General features: G+C 39.3%; 1 protein-coding gene across 2 annotated transcripts in view; it reads left to right on the top strand.

Annotated features, from left to right (window-relative positions):
* Positions 1–2383: 2383 nt before the first annotated feature.
* LOC126481470 (ADAM 17-like protease) overlaps positions 2384–20081 on the top strand; it is a 147681-nt gene continuing 129983 nt past the window's right edge. The window contains exons 1-3 of one of the 2 annotated variants that reach the window (XM_050105247.1): positions 2384–2551; positions 17770–17908; positions 18344–18444. In XM_050105247.1, the coding sequence (XP_049961204.1) occupies positions 2461–2551; positions 17770–17908; positions 18344–18444 (331 nt within the window). In that variant the 5' untranslated portion in view covers positions 2384–2460. Of the gene's footprint in view, positions 2552–17769; positions 17909–18026; positions 18134–18343; positions 18445–20081 lie in introns of those variants that run through there. The other variant, XM_050105248.1, reaches the window with a different exon arrangement.

Raw genomic sequence — 20081 nt, forward strand, 5'->3', positions numbered from 1 at the left:
TCCGGTCCCAGGTCGACGGGCACATGCACCTTCCGCCGACCACTGGCGACAACATCGATGTACTGTGGAGACCTCACGCCCCACGTGTTGAGCAATTCGGCGGTACGTCCACCCGGCCTCCCGCATGCCCACTATACGCCCTCGCTCAAAGTCCGTCAACTGCACATACGGTTCACGTCCATGCTGTCGCGGCATGCTACCAGTGTTAAAGACTGCGATGGAGCTCCGTATGCCACGGCAAACTGGCTGACTCTGACGGCGGCGGTGCACAAATGCTGCGCAGCTAGCGCCATTCGACGGCCAACACCGCGGTTCCTGGTGTGTCCGCTGTGCCGTGCGTGTGATCATTGCTTGTACAGCCCTCTCGCAGTGTCCGGAGCAAGTATGGTGGGTCTGACACACCGGTGTCAATGTGTTCTTTTTTCCATTTCCAGGAGTATATATATATATATATATATATATATAGAGAGAGAGAGAGAGAGAGAGAGAGAGAGAGAGAGAGAGAGAGAGAGAAAGCTTCACATGAGTTACCATTTTGTAGAATGATGCAGCCCCTGCCAGTTTCAGGAAATCAGGGAAGACGCCGAAGGATAAACATTGTTGATTACTATAGCTAGTGGCTGAACAAGCTGCGGGATAATTTTCTTCAGGATTGTGCAGGATATGGCATAGATATCTAAGAACTCTGAACTCACTATTTTTACAATGTCTTTAGGGTACACTTCTTTCTAGTTTTTAACACTGTAACAGCTTACAACTACTTGCAGAAAGATGCAAGAAACTGTTTCTACCACCTTGAAAAGGTAATGTATTGTGGAGTAGCGTCACACCTTTGTAAAAATAAAGTTTTAATAAAATGTCAGTTTGGTTTCCAGAAGGATTTTTCAACGGAAAATGCTATATATATTTTCACTGATGAAATATTAAATGCTCTGAGTAACCAGAAGTCACCTGTTGGGATTTTTTGTGATCTATCAAAGGCTTTTGATTGTGTAAATCATGGAATAATTCTAGATAAGCTCAAGTACTGTGCTATGAATGGGACAGTGCTCAAATGGTTTAACTCATACCTAACTGGAAGAGTGCAGAAAGTTGAAATAAACAGTTCACATAATATGCAAAAAACTGGTGATTTCTCAAACTGGGGAGCAATCAAGAATGGGGTGCCGCAAGGTTCGGTCTTGGGTCCTCTGCTGATCTTAACATAGATTAATGACTTTCCATTCTATATTCACGAAGATGCAAAGCTGGTACTTTTTGCCAATGATACAAGTATAACTATCACACCCAACAGACAAGAATTAACTGGTGAAATTGTAAACGATGTTTTTCAGAAAATCATTAAGTGGTTCTCTGCAAATGGGCTCTCATTAAACTTTGACAAAACACAGTATATACAGTTCCACACAGTAAATGGAATGGCCCCATTAATAAATATAGACTTCGATCAGAAATCGGTAGCTAAGGTAGAATATTCAAAATTTCTAGGTGTATGCATTGATGAGGGGTTGAACTGGAAAAAACTCACTGAGGATCTGCTGAAACGTTTGAGTTCAGTTACTTATGCTATTAGGGTCATTGCAAATTTTGGCTATATGCAACTGAGTAAATTAGCTTACCACGCCTATTTTCATTCTCTTCTTTCGTATGGCATCATGTTCTGGGGTAACTCATCATTGAGTAAAAGAGTGTTCATTGCACAAAAGCGTGTAATCAGAATAATTGCTGCAGCTCATCCGAGATCATCCTGTAGACACTTATTTAAAGAGCTATAAATCTTCACTGTAGCCTCACAATATATATATATATATTCACTTATGAAATTTGTTATTAACAATCCGAACGAATTCAAAAGTAATAGCAGTGTATATGGCTACAACGCTAGGAGAAAGGATGATCTTCACTACTCAAGGTTAAATCTAACTTTGGCTCAGAAGAGGGTAAATTATGCTGCCACAAAAGTCTTTGGTCACTTAACTAATAGCTTCAAAAGTCTGACAAATAGCCATATAGCATTTAAAAGGAAATTAAAAGAATTTCTTAATAGCAACTCCTTCTGCTCATTAGATGAATTTTTGGATATAGTAAGTGGGTAATTTCCCAACCTCCACAAAAAAAATTAAGGAGTGTCATGTATATTTTGTCTAATGTAATATCTTGTATAGACACCTTTTATTAACGTGACACGTTCCACATCATTACGAAGTGTCGTATTCATGATCTATGGAACAAGTACTAATCTAATCTAACCTTGCGCTAACTACATTTGGAAGTTGTGGAAACTTGCGGAAGTCGATTTACTAGAAGCTGATCGAACGTCAAAGAACTTGCAAGGAATTACGAAAGTTTACTTGCTACTGAAGTTCACAGTGCTTGACAAACTCGTATGACAGACGACGCTGAAACCTAACACCAAGCGTCGCAAGCGAGATGTAAACAAATTGAGTGACACTTGGGACAATGTGGAGCGGGTCGTACACTATTTGCTGGGTGGGGCACAGAAAAGTTATGTTATTGTTTCTCTTTTGTCAGCTAGTGAACGACGCCGACGGTAAGCAAAACAAGCTTGTAAATGGAACAATTCTCGACAGTCAATATTATGACAGGAGTTTTAACAAGTTTCTTGTGCTCAAGGCGGTAATGCATGGAAATGAATTTTATATTACCGCTATTATATGGTAGTATATGCGACAGGGCAATCCCAAGTGAAATTATACGATCTAATATTTAATTATTCCCAGAAAATTTTACAATGATAATAGTTATGTTAGCATAACACCAAAAGGATGTTCATTATCTTTCAACATAGTACACTATTCATACTACACTCATTACCGCATGACGGGACAGTAACTGCAGTTACATTTTCATTACGTATGTAGAGTTCCAGTTTGCCTTAGAATAACTGAATGAGTATTCCTCCAGAGCTCCCCTGGGTGAAAGAAAATTAGTAGTATTCACATTTCACTGAGGCTGTATTTTTGCAAACCAGTATTGTATGTTACCCAAATAACATTTGATTTTGTAGTGTGTTGTACGTATCACATGTGCTTAAATTGCCGTTTAAAATGTGTTGATTTAATTATTTCTTGAACCGACATGAGCAGTACATCCGTTGGTAGTTTAGCTACATAGTTAATAAGTTAGTTACTTTCATGTTCCATGGATCATTTTGCACGTTAATTCGTCATGACGTGGAACGACTCTTTTTTACATTCATATTGCAAATTAATTTCTACATCTATTTGTACTCTAAACATCACCATATAATTATTTTTCCCGAAATGAAAACAAGATATACGGATTGAGTTAGCAATTCCTACCCATCACCTTTAACACATTACAAACAGAGCAATTTTCTATGGAATAGGAAGAGTTGGCCAGGAGAAAGTTTTTAAATTTATTTTAAAATTTTACTTTGCTGTCTGTTAGACATTTTGTATCACTAGGTAAGTGGTCAGAAATTTTTGTTGCAGCTTTCTGCACCCCTTTCTGTGCTGAAGACAGCCTTAATGTTGAGTAAAGAGTGTCATTTTTTCTTCTGGTATTGTAATTATGTACCTCATTGTTCCTTTTGAACTGTAGTGGTTTATTTACAAACTTCATTAGGGAATAAATATACTGTGAAGCAATAGCAAGAATGCCCAACTCCTTAAACAGATTTCTACAAGATGATCACGGGTGAGCACCACACGTTATTCTTTCAGCACTTTTTTGGGCATGAAGACCCTCTTTCTTAAAGATGAATTACCCCAGAACATTATTCCATATGACATTACTGAATGAAAATAAGCAAAATATGTCAACGTACTGATTTCTCTCCCTTCCTCTCACTCCCCTCTCCCCCCCTCCCCCCCCCCCCCCCCCCAATGTGTTAAGATTCTAAGACACAAATGTTGCTGAACTAAGTTGTTTTTGGATTTCCAAAATGTGCTTTTTCCAATTTAAATTCTCATCAATATGGACACACAAGAATTTTGAAGTTTCCACCTTGTGTATTATTTCATCACTATGTGTTACACTCATCACTGATACAGTACCCCTAGAGGAGCATAAGTGGATGTGATGTGTCTTTTTGACTTCAGGGTGAGACCATTTGCACAAAACCAGTCAATGTTACTTTTGAGAACATTGTTCACCATTTCTTCCATTTCTGTACGTATACTGGGAGTGGTTACAATACTGGTGTCACCTGCAAAAAGAACTAATTCTGTTTGTTTTGCATTAGATGGTAGATCTTTTACATAGGCGTGTATGAGAAACAGTAGTGGGCCTAAGATTGAGCCTCAGATAAACCTGTGTGTGATTTATCTCCAGTCAGAATTATGTCCCTGGATTCTGTTGGTTGAATTACTACTAGGTACGATTTTCTGCATTCTTTTGGTTAGATATGACATGATCCATTGGTTGGCTATACCATCAACACCATAAAACTTCAATTTATCTAGGAGTATAATATGATTCACACTGTGTGTATATGTGGATACCTGTAAATAAACAGCGTTTTGCAATAGAATGCATTACATTTTATATGTAGTATCATATTCCATAGGACATGCGGAATGTGTAACTGGACTTGCTAATGATGTGTTTGCTTGTTTTGCTAGTTTGAGTGTGTGTTTCCTTCTGCCTTTTTTAGTTTAGCCCAGTGGTCCCATGTAAATGGTCCTTTGGTTGGTTGGTTTGGGGAGTAAAGGTACTAATAATTAGTATTAAAAACAGTCTTGATCACGATTTATTTAACAAGGTGACCGGTTTCGACCACTACTGTGGTCATCTTCAGACCATTGAGTAGGAACCTCTTTCTGTTGGAGAATCCAACCTCTTTCTGTTGGAGAATCCAACAGAAAGAGGTTCCTACTCAATGGTCTGAAGATGACCACAGTAGTGGTCGAAACCAGTCACCTTGTTAAATAAATCGTGATCAAGACTGTTTTTAATAGTAATTATTTATAAGACATTGATCACTGCTGTTCCCGTAATGCATTCAAAAGTAAGTAAAGGTACTAAATGGCAGGGTCATCAGTTGCGTAGTGGTCATGTAATATCATCATTGGTTTTCTGTAATATTAACGAGTCCTTTGCATCTTGATTTCCTGTGACCTATTGCTTCCTTGCTGTGAGAGCTGCTATCCAGGATCTCATCACCAGGATCAGGACTCTGTTCTACCCTTGTCTCCTCTTTTCTTCCATGTACCCTTCTAAAACTGTTTTCATAAGCCTCCTCCCTCTTTCTTAATTCTGACTAATACAGTTTCATAACTGATGATGGTCGAAGTAGAGAGGATATAAAATGTAGACTGGCAATGGCAAGGAAATCGTTTCTGAAGAAGAGAAATTTGTTAATATCGAGTATAGATTTAAGTGTCAGGAAGTCGTTTCTGAAAGTATTTGTATGGAGTGTAGCCATGTATGGAAGTGAAACATGGACGATAAATAGTTTGGACAAGAAGAGAATAGAAGCTTTCGAAATGTGGTGCTCCAGAAGAATGCTGAAGATAAGGTGGGTAGATCACGTAACTAGTGAGGAGGTATTGAATAGGATTGGGGAGAAGAGAAGTTTGTGGCACAACTTGACTAGAAGAAGGGATCGGTTGGTAGGACATGTTTTGAGGCATCAAGGGATCACAAATTTAGCATTGGAGGGCAGCGTGGAGGGTAAAAATCATAGAGGGAGACCAAGAGATGAATACACTAAGCAGATTCAGAAGGATGTAGGTTGCAGTAGGTACTGGGAGATGAAGAAGCTTGCACAGGATAGAGTAGCATGGAGAGCTGCATCAAACCAGTCTCAGGACTGAAGACCACAACAACAACAACAACAACACAGTTTCATTTTCTTCTCTGTATTACATCCAGTATTGGTCTTTGCTTGCTCACTCTTCTTAGTACCTCCCCATGTTTCACTCTTATCTGTCCAACTTATTCTTTCCATCATCCACCATGCCCACATTTCAAAAGCCTCCTGCCGTGCTGTGTCTTTCTTCCTCAGTGCCCACGTTTCAGTACCACACAGGAGCACACACAATATAAAACATTTTATTAGCCTCTTTAATAAGTCTGTATCAATGTTGTTGCGGAAAATTTTCCTTTTCGTATAAAACACCTCTTTTACAGTTGGTTTTCTAGCTTTATTTCCTTTACTTCTCTTCCAGTCCATTTCAACCTGACTTCTGAGGCATTTAAAGCTTTTCACATGTTCTAATACTTCTTCATTCATCATTATCTTTACCTTTTTATTTCCTTCTAGTGCCATTACTTTCTTTGTATTGATTTTAATTCTATAACTCTTTCCTTTGGCTTCTGTGGTAACCACTATGTCCTGTAATTCTTTTTCACCAGTTACTGGGAGGACCATGTTGTTTGCAAACCTCAGACACCATATTCTTCTTTCACCAATTTTTACCCCTTTGTTATCTGATGGGCAATGGGCAGTCATAATTTAAAGTATAGACCGAAAGGAGTTGGAGGCAGACACCAGCCTTATCTTACTCCTTTTCCTTGTTCTATCCAGTTCATGCTTCCTCTTCTCACTTTCATTGATGCTTTTTTATTTAAATTTATTGGGGAATCAATGTAATACAGCTATGCCAGAAACTGAAGTTCTTATGTTAACTAATGAAAACAGCAGAAAGTGTGCAAGCCTGTTAAATGAATTATCACAAGAAATGCTCTCTCTAACGTCATTTGTTAAACCAGGTGCATTATTTAACAAAGCTACTAGAGACATTCATAGCAAAATAAAATACCTAGGAAAAGAAGGCACACTGATAGTCTCCACTGGATCAGATGACAGTAAAGAAAACCTATAATTTCAGAAATGCTGTAGAAGAGTTAATCAGGAATATGTTGCACACAAGGGTGATACCGTGTACAATTCCATACCAGCAAGACAGGGTACAGACAAATTGTCATATATCAGCTGAACAAGTGCATTGTAAAAGCAGGTGAACAATACAATCGTGCCACAGTACTTAATGTAAACAGATTCCTAAGAACACAAGATTTCACATGGCAAGGATTGTGTATAAACAAAGGAAGAAGAAAGAGACTGTGCAGAGAATTAAAATATGCAATAACAACCAAAAAGCAGACCATAGTCATGGGGAATATGAGGGAGGATCAAATATAAATGGGATTTTAATTTTTATTTAAATTAATTTATTGAAAAACTCAAGGCAATTATAATTTATTTTTCCGCATAGTCTCCCACTTTGGAAATGCGTTTGTCCCGCACGGGCAGCTTTTTGATGCCCTCATGCATTTCTCGCCCTGTTCAACAGTTCGCAGTACTAAACAGCATTGATTGTGCGTCGCTCATACAATAAAATCGATCAGCAAAATACTTCACTGATAGAGAAAAATGGTTGAAAGCACCTTGCCAGCTGACAGTCGAGTCTTGACTTTCACTGGTGCTGCCTCCCCTTTCCTCCTACACTCCCTATTGGCTTGTTTGGATTCTGGAATGTAGTGGTGAACCCATGTTTTGCTGCAAGTGACAATCCAACTCAAGAATGCATCACCTTCTTCTGCAAGCCTTGCTGTAAGCCTGTGACAGACCTCCAAACGTCTCAACTTCAGATTTTTGGTCAAAAGTTTAGGGACCCATCTGGAAAACTCTTTATGGATGATTTGTGATGATTGCTTGACAGCTCCCATAACAGATTCCGACTTTTTGTGCAATTTCCGATACTCTCGCCCCTTGATTGTCATCATTAATGTCTTTAACCACAGGAATGTTTTGTTTGTAATGCTGGTGATCGTGCATCTGATTTTCCACTCGTTCTTGTCCTTCCTTGAACTTTTATGCCAGTTAAACACATGCGTCCTTGATAATGTTTTATCACCGAACTGTGCTGTCAATCTTTGGCAAATGTCTGTTGCTGTAACTCCTTCATGAACAAGAAATTTGATAATTGTGCTTTGCGCAGTGGAGGGGTGCACCTGTTGCTCAGACATTGAGTGTTACTGACGAAATGGTGGGAAATGTCAAACAGTACACTCTCCTCACTTCTAACTGTTCCGCCTAAGCATAGCAGAGGTATGGGGCCAGTCCTACCAACTGTTGATGTTCAGGAACAAAATTCCCATTTATATTGATACCCCCTCATAACTTAGCAGTAACCATCATGACAGAAGTAGAACAATCTTCTATAGAATCAAAAAACCAGGAAGATGGAGGAGGGGGGAAGCAGGAAGATCGCAATGTGTCAATAGAAACTACTGATTGTGGATTAAATGTAATAAAGGAACCATCACACACAGCACCACAAAAAGATTGTGAAATACATCAAAGCATACAACTAACAACTTCAAAAGTTGAAAAAATAGAAACAAAACCAATGCAGACTTCGCAGAGAATATGAGCAGTTCCCCACTATTTAGCAAAAGACTTTATCCACAGCCAACGAATGAGAAGTAGGATGAGATACGAATACAGCATTGTTACATACCAAATTCCAATTGCAACAGATATTCAGAAACTCAGGATTCACAAAGAGAAAAAAAGAACATTAAAATCTTGTACCAAAATATTCAGTACTTAGGCAACAAAAAACTTGCAGTGGAAGTGATTCTGAATGAAACACAACTGGATATATAACGCATCAGTGAGCGTGGGCTAAATGAAGCAGAACTTAGCAGCCTATTAAAAAGAGACTATGATTTGATTAATTATTTCTGTAGATCAAAACATAAAGGTGGAAGTGTTGCTATGTACAAGAAGAAAATTGGAAGTCTACAGGATACTGAATACTGTAAATGTTTAATTCTTCCAGCTTGCATTGAAAAAGATTTTGAAATTACTGGCGTAGTGAGTGAAGAGCTGGGCAATTCCACAGTTACGGGTGTTACATGTACACACCTTAAAATCAGGAAAAATAATCTAAGGAAAAATATTTATTGAATTTAATATTGAAAACTTTTAAGGATTACATTATATTTCATCTTAGAAATGTTGATACTGGAATTGTTTTATTGTTCTGGTTATTAATCAAAAAAGTAGTGTTACGGGTGTTACCAAAAGCAGACCTGGCCCCTGTTATGAGTTAGGGAATTCTCTAATTTCTGCAAACTTGATGAAGCTTTTATTCTTGTAAAACACCTGTTAAGAGGTATTGCCCCAAATTTTATTTTGAAATATAAATTTTTCTTTTTTTGGACATCATAACTTAGTGTGTGTATATATTTTGCTGTTACGGGTGTTACATAGATGCATCAGATTTGATTCTTGAAGGAATAAATTTACCTCTTACAATTGCATAAAAAGAAAAGAAGTATTGTAGTTTATTTGGAATAAAAGTATGTACTTAAGGAAACATATTTGAAGGATAAAGCTATTTATTAACAAAAATTTTGTTACAATTTTATAGTACAACTAGGCCAAGATATCGTTACTTACTTAACATTTACCTCATTTTGTAGGCCTAATAAATTTATGACAAAAATGTTTTCTTATTATTGATTGATTTAAAAACTTCATTTAATAATCTTTTTCCGCAACATCCAACTCAAAATTGAACTCTTAGTACAAATGGTTACCTTGTTGTTTGATTTCTGGTGTTGTTACCTTAGATAGTACTTGACTGAATCTCAAAAAACAAACATCAGTTTCATCTAGTTTAAAATGTGTTTTACCTTTTCCTACTGACTTCAGAAACATTATTTTCACATCCTCCTCTTCATCAACCTCACTCTGGCAGATTCCCAAGTAACGGTATTGAGTTTTGGATAGGGTTGGCTTCTTTTTGTCACTTGGAATGTCAACCAAGATAAATAACCCAAATTTTAAATCAGACTTTTCAATTTTATTAGTTAGGTTTAACTCACAAGCACTTCCAATATTGTCTTGTGATTCAGATAGTGAAACAGTCTCCTGATCAGAATCATCAGAACTGCACACTTCATAGAAGTTTATGCATCTTTTGCATGTAATGTTTTAACTTTGGCCTCCTCAGTGCTAAATACTGACACCCTTGTCATTAATGACTCTGCTGTTTTTGAAACCAGCAAATCAGTTGTGTTACAAGGCCGAAAGTGATGGCAGCCCGGGATTTGAGGAATTGCTTGTAAATTTTTCCACCTTTCATCCAAAATAGGAATGTTTGGAGGGCAGCGTGGAGGGTAAAAATCGTAGAGGGAGACCAACAGATGAATACACTAAGCAGATTCAGAAGGATGTGGGTTGCAGTAAGTACTGGGAGATGAAGAAGCTTGCACAGGATAGGGTAGCATGGAGAGCTGCATCAAACCAGTCTCAGGACTGAAGACCACAACAACAACAGGAATGTTATGCTCCACTGTTATCTTATCAACCCATAGTACCTTAATTTTAGAAAAGCTCATCAGAGTGTAGTCATAAGTCAATTGCGTTGTTAATAATAACTTTCCTAGATCTAACAGCTGTCCACACGCTCCTCTTCAGTGCACCTCCAATGCCATCTATGGCTCCTTTACCATGTGAACTGGCAACAAAATTCCACTCAACTGTCAATCCGAAGTCTGTCTCAAAATAACATAGATTGGACACAGTATATTTATTTTTGAACTGCCCAGCACAGTTGTCAGAAAATATAAAAACTCTTAACTTTAGGAAACTCTTTTTTAATGTCCGTTATAACTGTTTTAAGAAAAGTCCACACAAAATATTTTGTGTGTGAAAGGTCATTACTGATGACTGCATAGGACCTGACTTCATGGTTTGCAAACTAAATGCAGAAAGTGCAAATAGTTACTTGTGAATGTGCCCAGTGTGCACTCTGTACCTCATCTTGTGAAATTAGAGCATAATTCTCTGCAAAGTCCATTTGAAGAACACATTCTTCAGCGTCAAGGCTGTTTTTCTTTCCTTTGATGAAATCACTCTGCTTTATCTTCACATAGCAATGTTTTTTAAACTGCGGCAATTTGTCAACCAGACATCATTGCAGCTCCCTGAATGTTCACTAAGACAAGGACGATGTTTCGCATCATTTTCCCACTGCTGCCAGACAATCTTTTTAGTTACGTCAAAGCCTTCTGGGATAAATGTGCTCAATTTAATTTGACATTCCTGGCATGACCCAAAAACAGTCTTCGTTCTGTGAATTACAACTTAATTCGTTCAATAATTCCTTGTGATTGCTTGGAACAGCTTTGCTCAAAGACTCAAGTATGCTTATGAAATTGTAGGCTCTTATGAATGACTAGAATTTGCCTCAATAAGCAGTTTACTGGGCCTATATAAAATTTAAAACTGAGGTTAGCAATATTGTTGTCCTTGGGAAAGTTAGAATGGAAAACATAAACTATATGTAATCTAAAGAATTTTGGGCTTAATTAACTTTTTAGGAGAACATCAGTTGATTCAGGTTAATGCCCCAATTAACTTTTATAATGTAGGTGCAGTGCTTAAACAAGTGTATGCAGAGGAATAAAAATTTTTGTTTTCAAGCTTAAAAATGTTGTCATATGTAATAAACATAGTTAAAAAACTTTTTCCATTCATAATAATACCCTTTGGTTATAATTTAAATGTAGGGCCTAGGCCTACTAAAGATGAAGGTGGCATTAAACCTTCCAATTCAAGTTACGGGTGTTATGCATGTGTTAAGTAACACCCGATACAAAAATTAGTAACACCCGTAACAGCTCTAAGAGTGTTAAATAAGCCTTCAAAATGCCATGTAATGGTATGATATTGTGAAACATGTGCATAACCTCACTTTTACAGAAAGGTATTGTACAGAACAAATTTACTAGATTACAAACTAAACTTTTGTATCTTTTTTGTTACGGGTGTTACAAGCTGCACATATATTATAAAACTAACAAAATAAAGAAATGCAATTAGCTTAGCTCAACAAAACGAATTATTGTGAGCTATAACAATGTTGACTTCAATATTCTTTGCAACAATAGAACAATCAGCCACAGATAACACAACTAATATTCATCTGGAAATAGCATAAAACATACCTCTCCGTCGCTACGGTCGCAGGTTCGAATCCTGCCTCGGGCATGGATGTATGTGATGTCCTTAGGTTAGTTAGGTTTAAGTGGTTCTGAGTTCTAGGGGACTTGTGACCACAGCAGTTGAGTCCCATAGTGCTCAGAGCCATACCTCTCCGTGGTGCCATAGAGTAGTGCGCTTTAAACACTTAGTGAAGGTAAAAATTTAATTTTTTCATAGTCATGATTATTTTGCAATGAACAAATGTACTTTTAACTAGGCATTTTTAAGATTATATTTGAAATATTGTCATTTTAATTTTTTTGTCACAAAGTCTCGTTAACATGGAATGACCCAGCTCAGAATTATTTGTGTATACAAGTCCCCAAGTGGTAATATTACAACATTTCTGTAAAAAACTAGAAAAATTATTACTGAAGATTGAAATGAAAGATGTTATAACATGTGGAGACTATAACATAGATATGGGTAAAGAATCAAAACCAAAACAAAAATTATGAAAGACATTATTACATGTTTCTTTATGCATTTACAAAACAATAATATCATTAATAAAAGGAAATGCAGTACTAGAAAGAAATACAGACGTTCATACATATAAAACAAGAAATACAGGCCAGCTGAGAAGTATGCAACACTGACTGAGAGTTGCTGAAAACGTTCCTCAGTACTCAGGTATCAAACTCATAAAGTGCCTTCCAAAACGTTTGCTGGACAGTCTGAGCAAAAAGACATTCCAAAAACTTTTAAAGGATTATTTAATGGAAAAAGAATATTATAACGTAGAAGAGTATGAATGAAAAATTGTACTTTTACTGTGATAGAGGTACTGTAAGTAATTGAACATATTGTGATATGTAAATAACTTGAGGACATGAATACTGAGAGAAAAACGTAAATATGAGTATAATGTAGTATGTAAATAATTTTCAGGATCTAAAAAATGGGTGAAAAACATATGCAATGTTATTATAAGTATTGCCATATTGACGTATTAAATTGTAATAGAAAGGTTAGGGACACTGTTGCTCCTGGGGTATCGGCGAGGACCATTCGCAACCGTCTCCATGAAGCTGGGCTACGGTCCCGCACACCGTTAGGCCGTCTTCCGCTCACGCCCCAACATCGTGCAGCCCGCCTCCAGTGGTGTCGCGACAGGCGTGAATGGAGGGACGAAGGAGTGTATTATTTTCCATTTCTCTCCAGTACCTCAACTAAGTTGCACTCCTCTTTTAGCCATTTTTCCCTAGCCTCCTAGCCTGCTGTGTTTCTTTACACAGTTTATTATTCAGGTTTCAGTACAGTTTCTCCCATGGAGACGATCGTAGAGATGCTGGATGTAGTCCTGTGGAACGGCTTGCCATGCCATTTCCACCTGGCGCCTCAGTTGGACCAGCGTTCGTGCTGGACGTGCAGACCGCGTGAGACGACGCTTCATCCAGTCCCAAACATGCTCAATGGGGGACAGATCCGGAGATCTTGCTGGCCAGGGTAGTTGACTTACACCTTCTAGAGCACGTTGGGTGGCACGGGATACATGCGGACGTGCATTGTCCTGTTGGAACAGCAAGTTCCCTTGCCGGTCTAGGAATGGTAGAACGATGGGTTCGATGACGGTTTGGATGTACCGTGCACTATTCAGTGTCCCCTCGACGATCACCAGTGGTGTACGGCCAGTGTAGGAGATCGCTCCCCACACCATGATGCCGGGTGTTGGCCCTGTGTGCCTCGGTCGTATGCAGTCCTGATTGTGGCGCTCACCTGCACGGCGCCAAACACGCATACGACCATCATTGGCACCAAGGCAACAGCGACTCTCATCGCTGAAGACGACACGTCTCCATTCGTCCCTCCATTCACGCCTGTCGCGACACCACTGGAGGCGGGCTGCACGATGTTGGGGCGTGAGCGGAAGACGGCCTAACGGTGTGCGGGACCGTAGCCCAGCTTCATGGAGACGGTTGCGAATGGTCCTCGCCGATACCCCAGGAGCAACAGTGTCCCTAATTTGCTGGGAAGTGGCGGTGCGGTCCCCTACGGCACTGCGTAGGATCCTACGGTCTTGGCGTGCATCCGTGCGTCGCTGCGGTCCGGTCCCAGGTCGACGGGCACGTGCACCTTCCGCCGACCACTGGCGACAACATCGATGTACTGTGGAGACCTCACGCCCCACGTGTTGAGCAATTCGGCGGTACATCCACCCGGCCTCCCGCATGCCCACTATACGCCCTCGCTCAAAGTCCGTCAACTGCACATACGGTTCACGTCCACGCTGTCGCGGCATGCTACCAGTGTTAAAGACTGCGATGGAGCTCCATATGCCACGGCAAACTGGCTGACACTGACGGCGGCGGTGCACAAATGCTGCGCAGCTAGCGCCATTCGACGGCCAACACCGCGGTTCCTGGTGTGTCCGCTGTGCCGTGCGTTTGATCATTGCTTGTACAGCCCTCTCGCAGTGTCCGGAGCAAGTATGGTGGGTCTGACACACCAGTGTCAATGTGTTCTTTTTTCCATTTCCAGGAGTGTATTATTTTCCATTTCTCTCCAGTACCTCAACTAAGTTGCACTCCTCTTTTAGCCATTTTTCCCTAGCCTCCTAGCCTGCTGTGTTTCTTTACACAGTTTATTATTCAGGTTTCAGTACAGTTTCTTTGTGTCTTCATGTTTTTGTTTTTGAATTTTCTTCTCTCCTCCATCTTCAAAATAACTTCTTCTGTACTCCACAGCTGTTTTGTCCTTTCCTTGTTTACATTTCCTGTACTTTCCTCTCCTGGTTTTATGATTCCTTCTTTCAACATACCCCAAAGTCATGCAGAACCAATATACCTGGTGATCAAAAAGTCAGTATAAATTTGAAAACTGAATAAATCATGGAATAATGTAGATAGAGAGGTACAAATTGACACACATGCTTGGAATGACATGGGGTTTTATTAGAATCAAAAAAATACAAAAGTTCAAAAAATGTCCGACAGATGGCGCTTCATCTGATCAGAATAGCAATAATTAGCATAACAAAGTAAGACAAAGCAAAGATGATGTTCTTTACAGGAAATGCTCAATATGTCCACCATCATTCCTCAACAATAGCTGTAGTTGAGGAATAATGTTGTGAACAGCACTGTAAAGCATGTCTGGAGTTATGGTGAGGCATTGGCATCGGATGTTGTCTTTCAGCATCCTTAGAGATGTCGGTCAATCACGATACACTTGTGACTTCAGATAACCCCCAAAGCCAATAATCACACGGACTGAGGTCTGGGAACCTGGGAGGCCAAGCATGACGAAAGTGGCGGCTGACCACACGATCATCACCAAACGATGCGCGCAAGAGATCTTTCAAGCATCTAGCAATATGGGGTGGAGCGCCATCCTGCATAAACATCATACGTTCCAGCAGGTGTTTATCAGCCAGGCTGGGGATGATGCGATTCTGTAACATATCGGCGTAGCTCTCACCCGTCACGGTAGCAGTTACAAAACCAGGATCACACATTGCCTCGAAGAAAAAAGGCCCAATAACGGTAGATGTGGTAAATCCAATCCATACTGTGACTTTCTCGTCGTGCAATGGAGTTTCCACGACAGTTCTAGGATTTTCGGTAGCCCAAATTCTGCAGTTGTGGGCATTGACAGACCCTCGGAGCGTGAAATGAACTTCGTCGGTCCACAACACGTTACTCAACCAATCATCATCTTCCACCATCTTTTGAAACACCCACACCGCAAATGCCCTCCGCTTCACTAAATTGCCAGGTAACAGTTCATGATGCCTATGGATTTTGTTCGGATAGCATTGGAAGGTACGCCTCAGTGCCAACCAAACAGTAGTGTATGGAATGCCGGTGCGACTTAAGACTGCACGAACACTGACTTCCCAATGCATAGACGAACCCGCTACAGTCTCCATTTCTTCCTGAACTGTCTCAGCAGCATTACACCTTGTGCTCGGTCAGCCATTACGGGGTCGATCGTCTAAACAATTCCTGGCTTCGAACTTCGAAATCACTCTCGCTACATCTGCATTTGTCAACGGACCTTTACCCGTTCTAATCCCCTTCCAAAGGCGATAGGATCGTAACGCTGAACTAGCACATTCCCCATTCTGATAATACAGCTTCACTAAAAGCGCCTTTTCAGGTAACGTCAACATGCTGCGACTGCTGGCACAACTGATTCTCTCTCTCATTACAGCTCCTTTTATACACGATTGCAGTCACTGACGTTTTGCTGTCCAGCGCCATCTGTCGGACATATTGTGAACTTTTATTTTGTTCTTATAAAACCCCATGTCATTCCAAGCATCTGTGTCAATTTTTACCTCCCTATCTACATTTTTCCGTGGTTTATTAAGTTTTCAAATTTATACTGACTTTTTGATCACCCGGTAGAATAGCTTAGTATGTTATAAGGCTAAGATGTTGTCAGACCTTATATTGGCTGTTAGCATTACAGATAAATGCAACATGAGCAAAACAAACAATGTTAGCACTTTTGCTCATGGTCAGATGGTTGATGCCCAGTTCATAGACTACTCCACCTGCAATTTTGTGTAGTAACTGAGCTTAATTAAAGCTTCAGTACTACTTGACCAGTTCACAACCAAGCTGTCATTGTGCAACCTCACTTAACATTGAAGCTATCCTAAAGGTCATACTGTCATCACATTTTACATTCCAAAACATAATGCAGATGCAAAACAAATTAATGCTCCTTTCTTTTTCTGTTTGTGCATATGTGAGTTTGCATTTCACATCATTATATGACAGGCCACAGCCAACATTTTGTACTGTTAGGTTCAATTCACACTATTGTGGTTGTCATGTGCTCCTATGTCAAGGATCTATGGTGAACAACATATTTGGAAGAAACTAGTGCCCTCAGAGTGCACTGCAGTGTGTAACTGTGTTGTCAGCAGTCTTCATGTATTACAACAGCTGATAAAGTGGTCACACTGCGGTAAACAGCTCTGCAGTTCTGTGTAAAACAGTAACAACTGGCGAACAAGCATTCGGTTCAAAAACATCTCCTCAGTGTGGGCTGAAGAACCAGCAACCCACACATGAGACCTCTGCTCACTGCTCACAACAAGACACTGAAATTAGTAGAGGTGAAAGAACACTGTCACTAAACATTCATCGGATACAAGAAAGTCATCTGGACTGATGCGTTATGTGTGTGTGTGTGTGTGTGGGGGGGTGTGTGTGTGTGGGGGGGGGGGGGGGTTGGAATGTGTGCGTGTGTGTACGTGGTGGTGGTAGTTGTTGTTGTTGTTGTCATTGTTATAAATGTTATAGTTCTTAATAAAATAAAAAAAGGTTCAAATGGCTCTGAGCACTGTGGGACTTAACATCTGTGGTCATCAGTCCCCTAGAACTTAGAACTATTTAAACCTAACTAACCTAAGGACATCACACACATCCATGCCTGAGGCAGGATTCGAACCTGCAACCGTAGCGGTCACACGGTTCCAGACTGAAGTGCCTAGAACCACACTGCCACACTGGCCGGCGTTCTTAATCATTCATGGATTATATTTACAGAGCTTTGAACAAGAAAAGTGAGTTATATATATAGTCATTTACATACTTACACTCCTTGTTTGACAAGAATGAGTCAAGCTGTTAGTTATGATCTTACAGTAGAAAGCATCCTGCCATTTACCTCAAGTTGCTTAGGGAAACAGGATTCGAGTACATCAAAAGTTGCTCCTTTGTTTGTAACTTCCTATTAATGCATTTGCTTAGGCCCAGATGTTGCTGCTTATATTAAAATTAGTGAATCTATAAAACTGATTATAAATATTTCTTTTCCAGGTTCTATTTACAAAAACCTGAGGCACTTTGAGACCCTTCACACTTCACATTTCAAACACACAATTGTGAAAAGAGGAACAAATCCAAGCCCACATCCATTCAATAAAATAAAAGAGGTGTCATTCAGCACTCTGGGAAGGTAGTATCCAGTTATTTAATTACAGTAATAAGTATCAGGTCACTGATTTTCATGTTGATTAAGATTTTAAACAGAGTATATTTTGCTGGTCTGCATTCTTGTTCTTTATTTTCAGGTATAGTTGTATGTTCAGAAAGCAAACTGTTTCTGTATGGTAATGTGCTTTACGTCTGATGAGCTCAAGTGTAAATCATGTCTTGAAAGTTTTTCGTGTGAGTGTGCAAGGTAATAGAAAGAACTTACTTTTTTTTGTGTGTGTGTGTGTGTGTGTGTGTGTGTGTGTGTGTGTGTGTGTAGAAGATGAGGAAAGCTGCAGATTTAATCACATTTGATAAAGGGTATTTACAGGAAAAGATAATTATGGAAATGAATGTTCATGAGGTGCTCACATATAGTTGTTACATTGGGCTAGACATTTGCCTCTTTTTGTTTTAGAGATTTCCGTCTGATACTGAGTCCGAGGAAGGATATTCTTCACTCCAAATTTAAGGCATATTCAGTTGACAGTGAAGGAACAGAAAAACCTGTTTTTGTTGGTGAGTTAACATCCATATTTTCCTAGCATGTCTTTGAGCTAAATAACTCTAAATATCAAGCAAGCGTGCTAGCAGTATGATCCAGCAGTATCACATCTCCCATGCATGGAAAAATATTTGATTATTGGTGGTGCATGCCAAAGTTTTATGTTGTGGTTTGTTATTCTATCCAGATGAATGTTGACCAAATTTTTTGTCGTTAATGTGTTGGCGGTCACACTTGACAATTTCTGATGTTGGGTGTTGAGATAATAAAATATAATACTTGTTACTTCTCTTTCTTTTTCTTTTTTTAATTGACGTACTTTTAAACCCTGTTATCTCTATTCTTCTCCAAATGCAGTTGTGATGATAATGTTAGATTTTTTTAAAGTAAGTATGCTGTTTTGTTATTGCCATATATTTTTTGGAAGCTGTTGATGTTAAGTGTGACAGATCAAACCAAAATGGTAACACAGCAGAAACAATGACCAAGGGTAACAAAATTAATATACTTAGTGACTCTTAAGTTTCACATGGTGTATTATGAGCAAAAAAAGTTTTGAGCAAATGGCCACATATGGATAGTATTTCAGCAACAGTCCAAATTGTCATCAGGCACACTGATGCCACGAGGCTGGAGTGCTCTTTTATAACTGCTGGCATCCACTATTTCCTTAATAGTACAAGTCATCTGTTGTTATAGGCTTGGAGCCTGGTGTCACACTAGGCTTACTGTCACTGTCCTTGTACTGCCAGCAGTCATAGATGTACCCTATTGTGCCACTTTATCACTTTCATAATCAGGTCGAGGCCTGCTGGCTTTTGAGCAGATGGTGTGTAAGGTCATACGATTCTTTCGATGACACCCTGAGTAACAATGTCTTGTGAAGTTTTAACATTAATGGATTCTTTTGTAGTGACTCCCAGAAGTAAAAAATCTGAGTACGCACCATCATTTGGTCAAAATTCAGCTGCCAAGCAATGTTTTGCAACTTCTGATTTGTGTGGTTGTTCCATAGTTCTGAATATTTGGCTGGCATACAGGTGTTTGAGAAAATTAATGAAACTGATTTTTATCTACAAAGTTTTTATTTATTCATTCATTAATTTTTGTCTTTCAAACAATAGTACTGTCCCCTTCAAAGTAGTTCCTTCAGCAACTGTACTTGGGCAGAGTTGTTATTCCCAGTTTTGGTGACAGGGCTGAAAAGCTGCAACTGGTAGGGCTTTTAACATGTTAGGCACATTCTTTTGAATGTTCTCTAAAGTCTTAAAACTGTATCCTTTTAAGACATTTTTCAGTTTCAGAAAAAGAAAAATGTCACAAGGACTCTAATCAGGTAACTAGAGGGACTGTGAAACAACATGAATGTCTTTGGAGATCAAAAATTGTGTGATGGAAGTGGCCGTGTGACATGGGGCGTTGTCATGATATAGCATCCACTTATCTGCAGAGTGCAAATCTTCGGTCAAAATTTGATGTATGGTATAAGTTTAACAAGTCACCCATTGTCCTTACTATTAAATGTCAGTCTGATCTCACAGAAGCATGCACACGTTTGACATTTTTGTCAGTTTTTGAAGTTGATGGTCTACCTGAGTGAGGTTCATCTTCATTGTTTCGTCAGCCTTCAAAAAAGATTTGTCCCAGCGAA

Source organism: Schistocerca serialis, chromosome 5 (genome assembly GCF_023864345.2).
Source record: "Schistocerca serialis cubense isolate TAMUIC-IGC-003099 chromosome 5, iqSchSeri2.2, whole genome shotgun sequence".
Lineage (NCBI taxonomy): Eukaryota > Metazoa > Arthropoda > Insecta > Orthoptera > Acrididae > Schistocerca > Schistocerca serialis.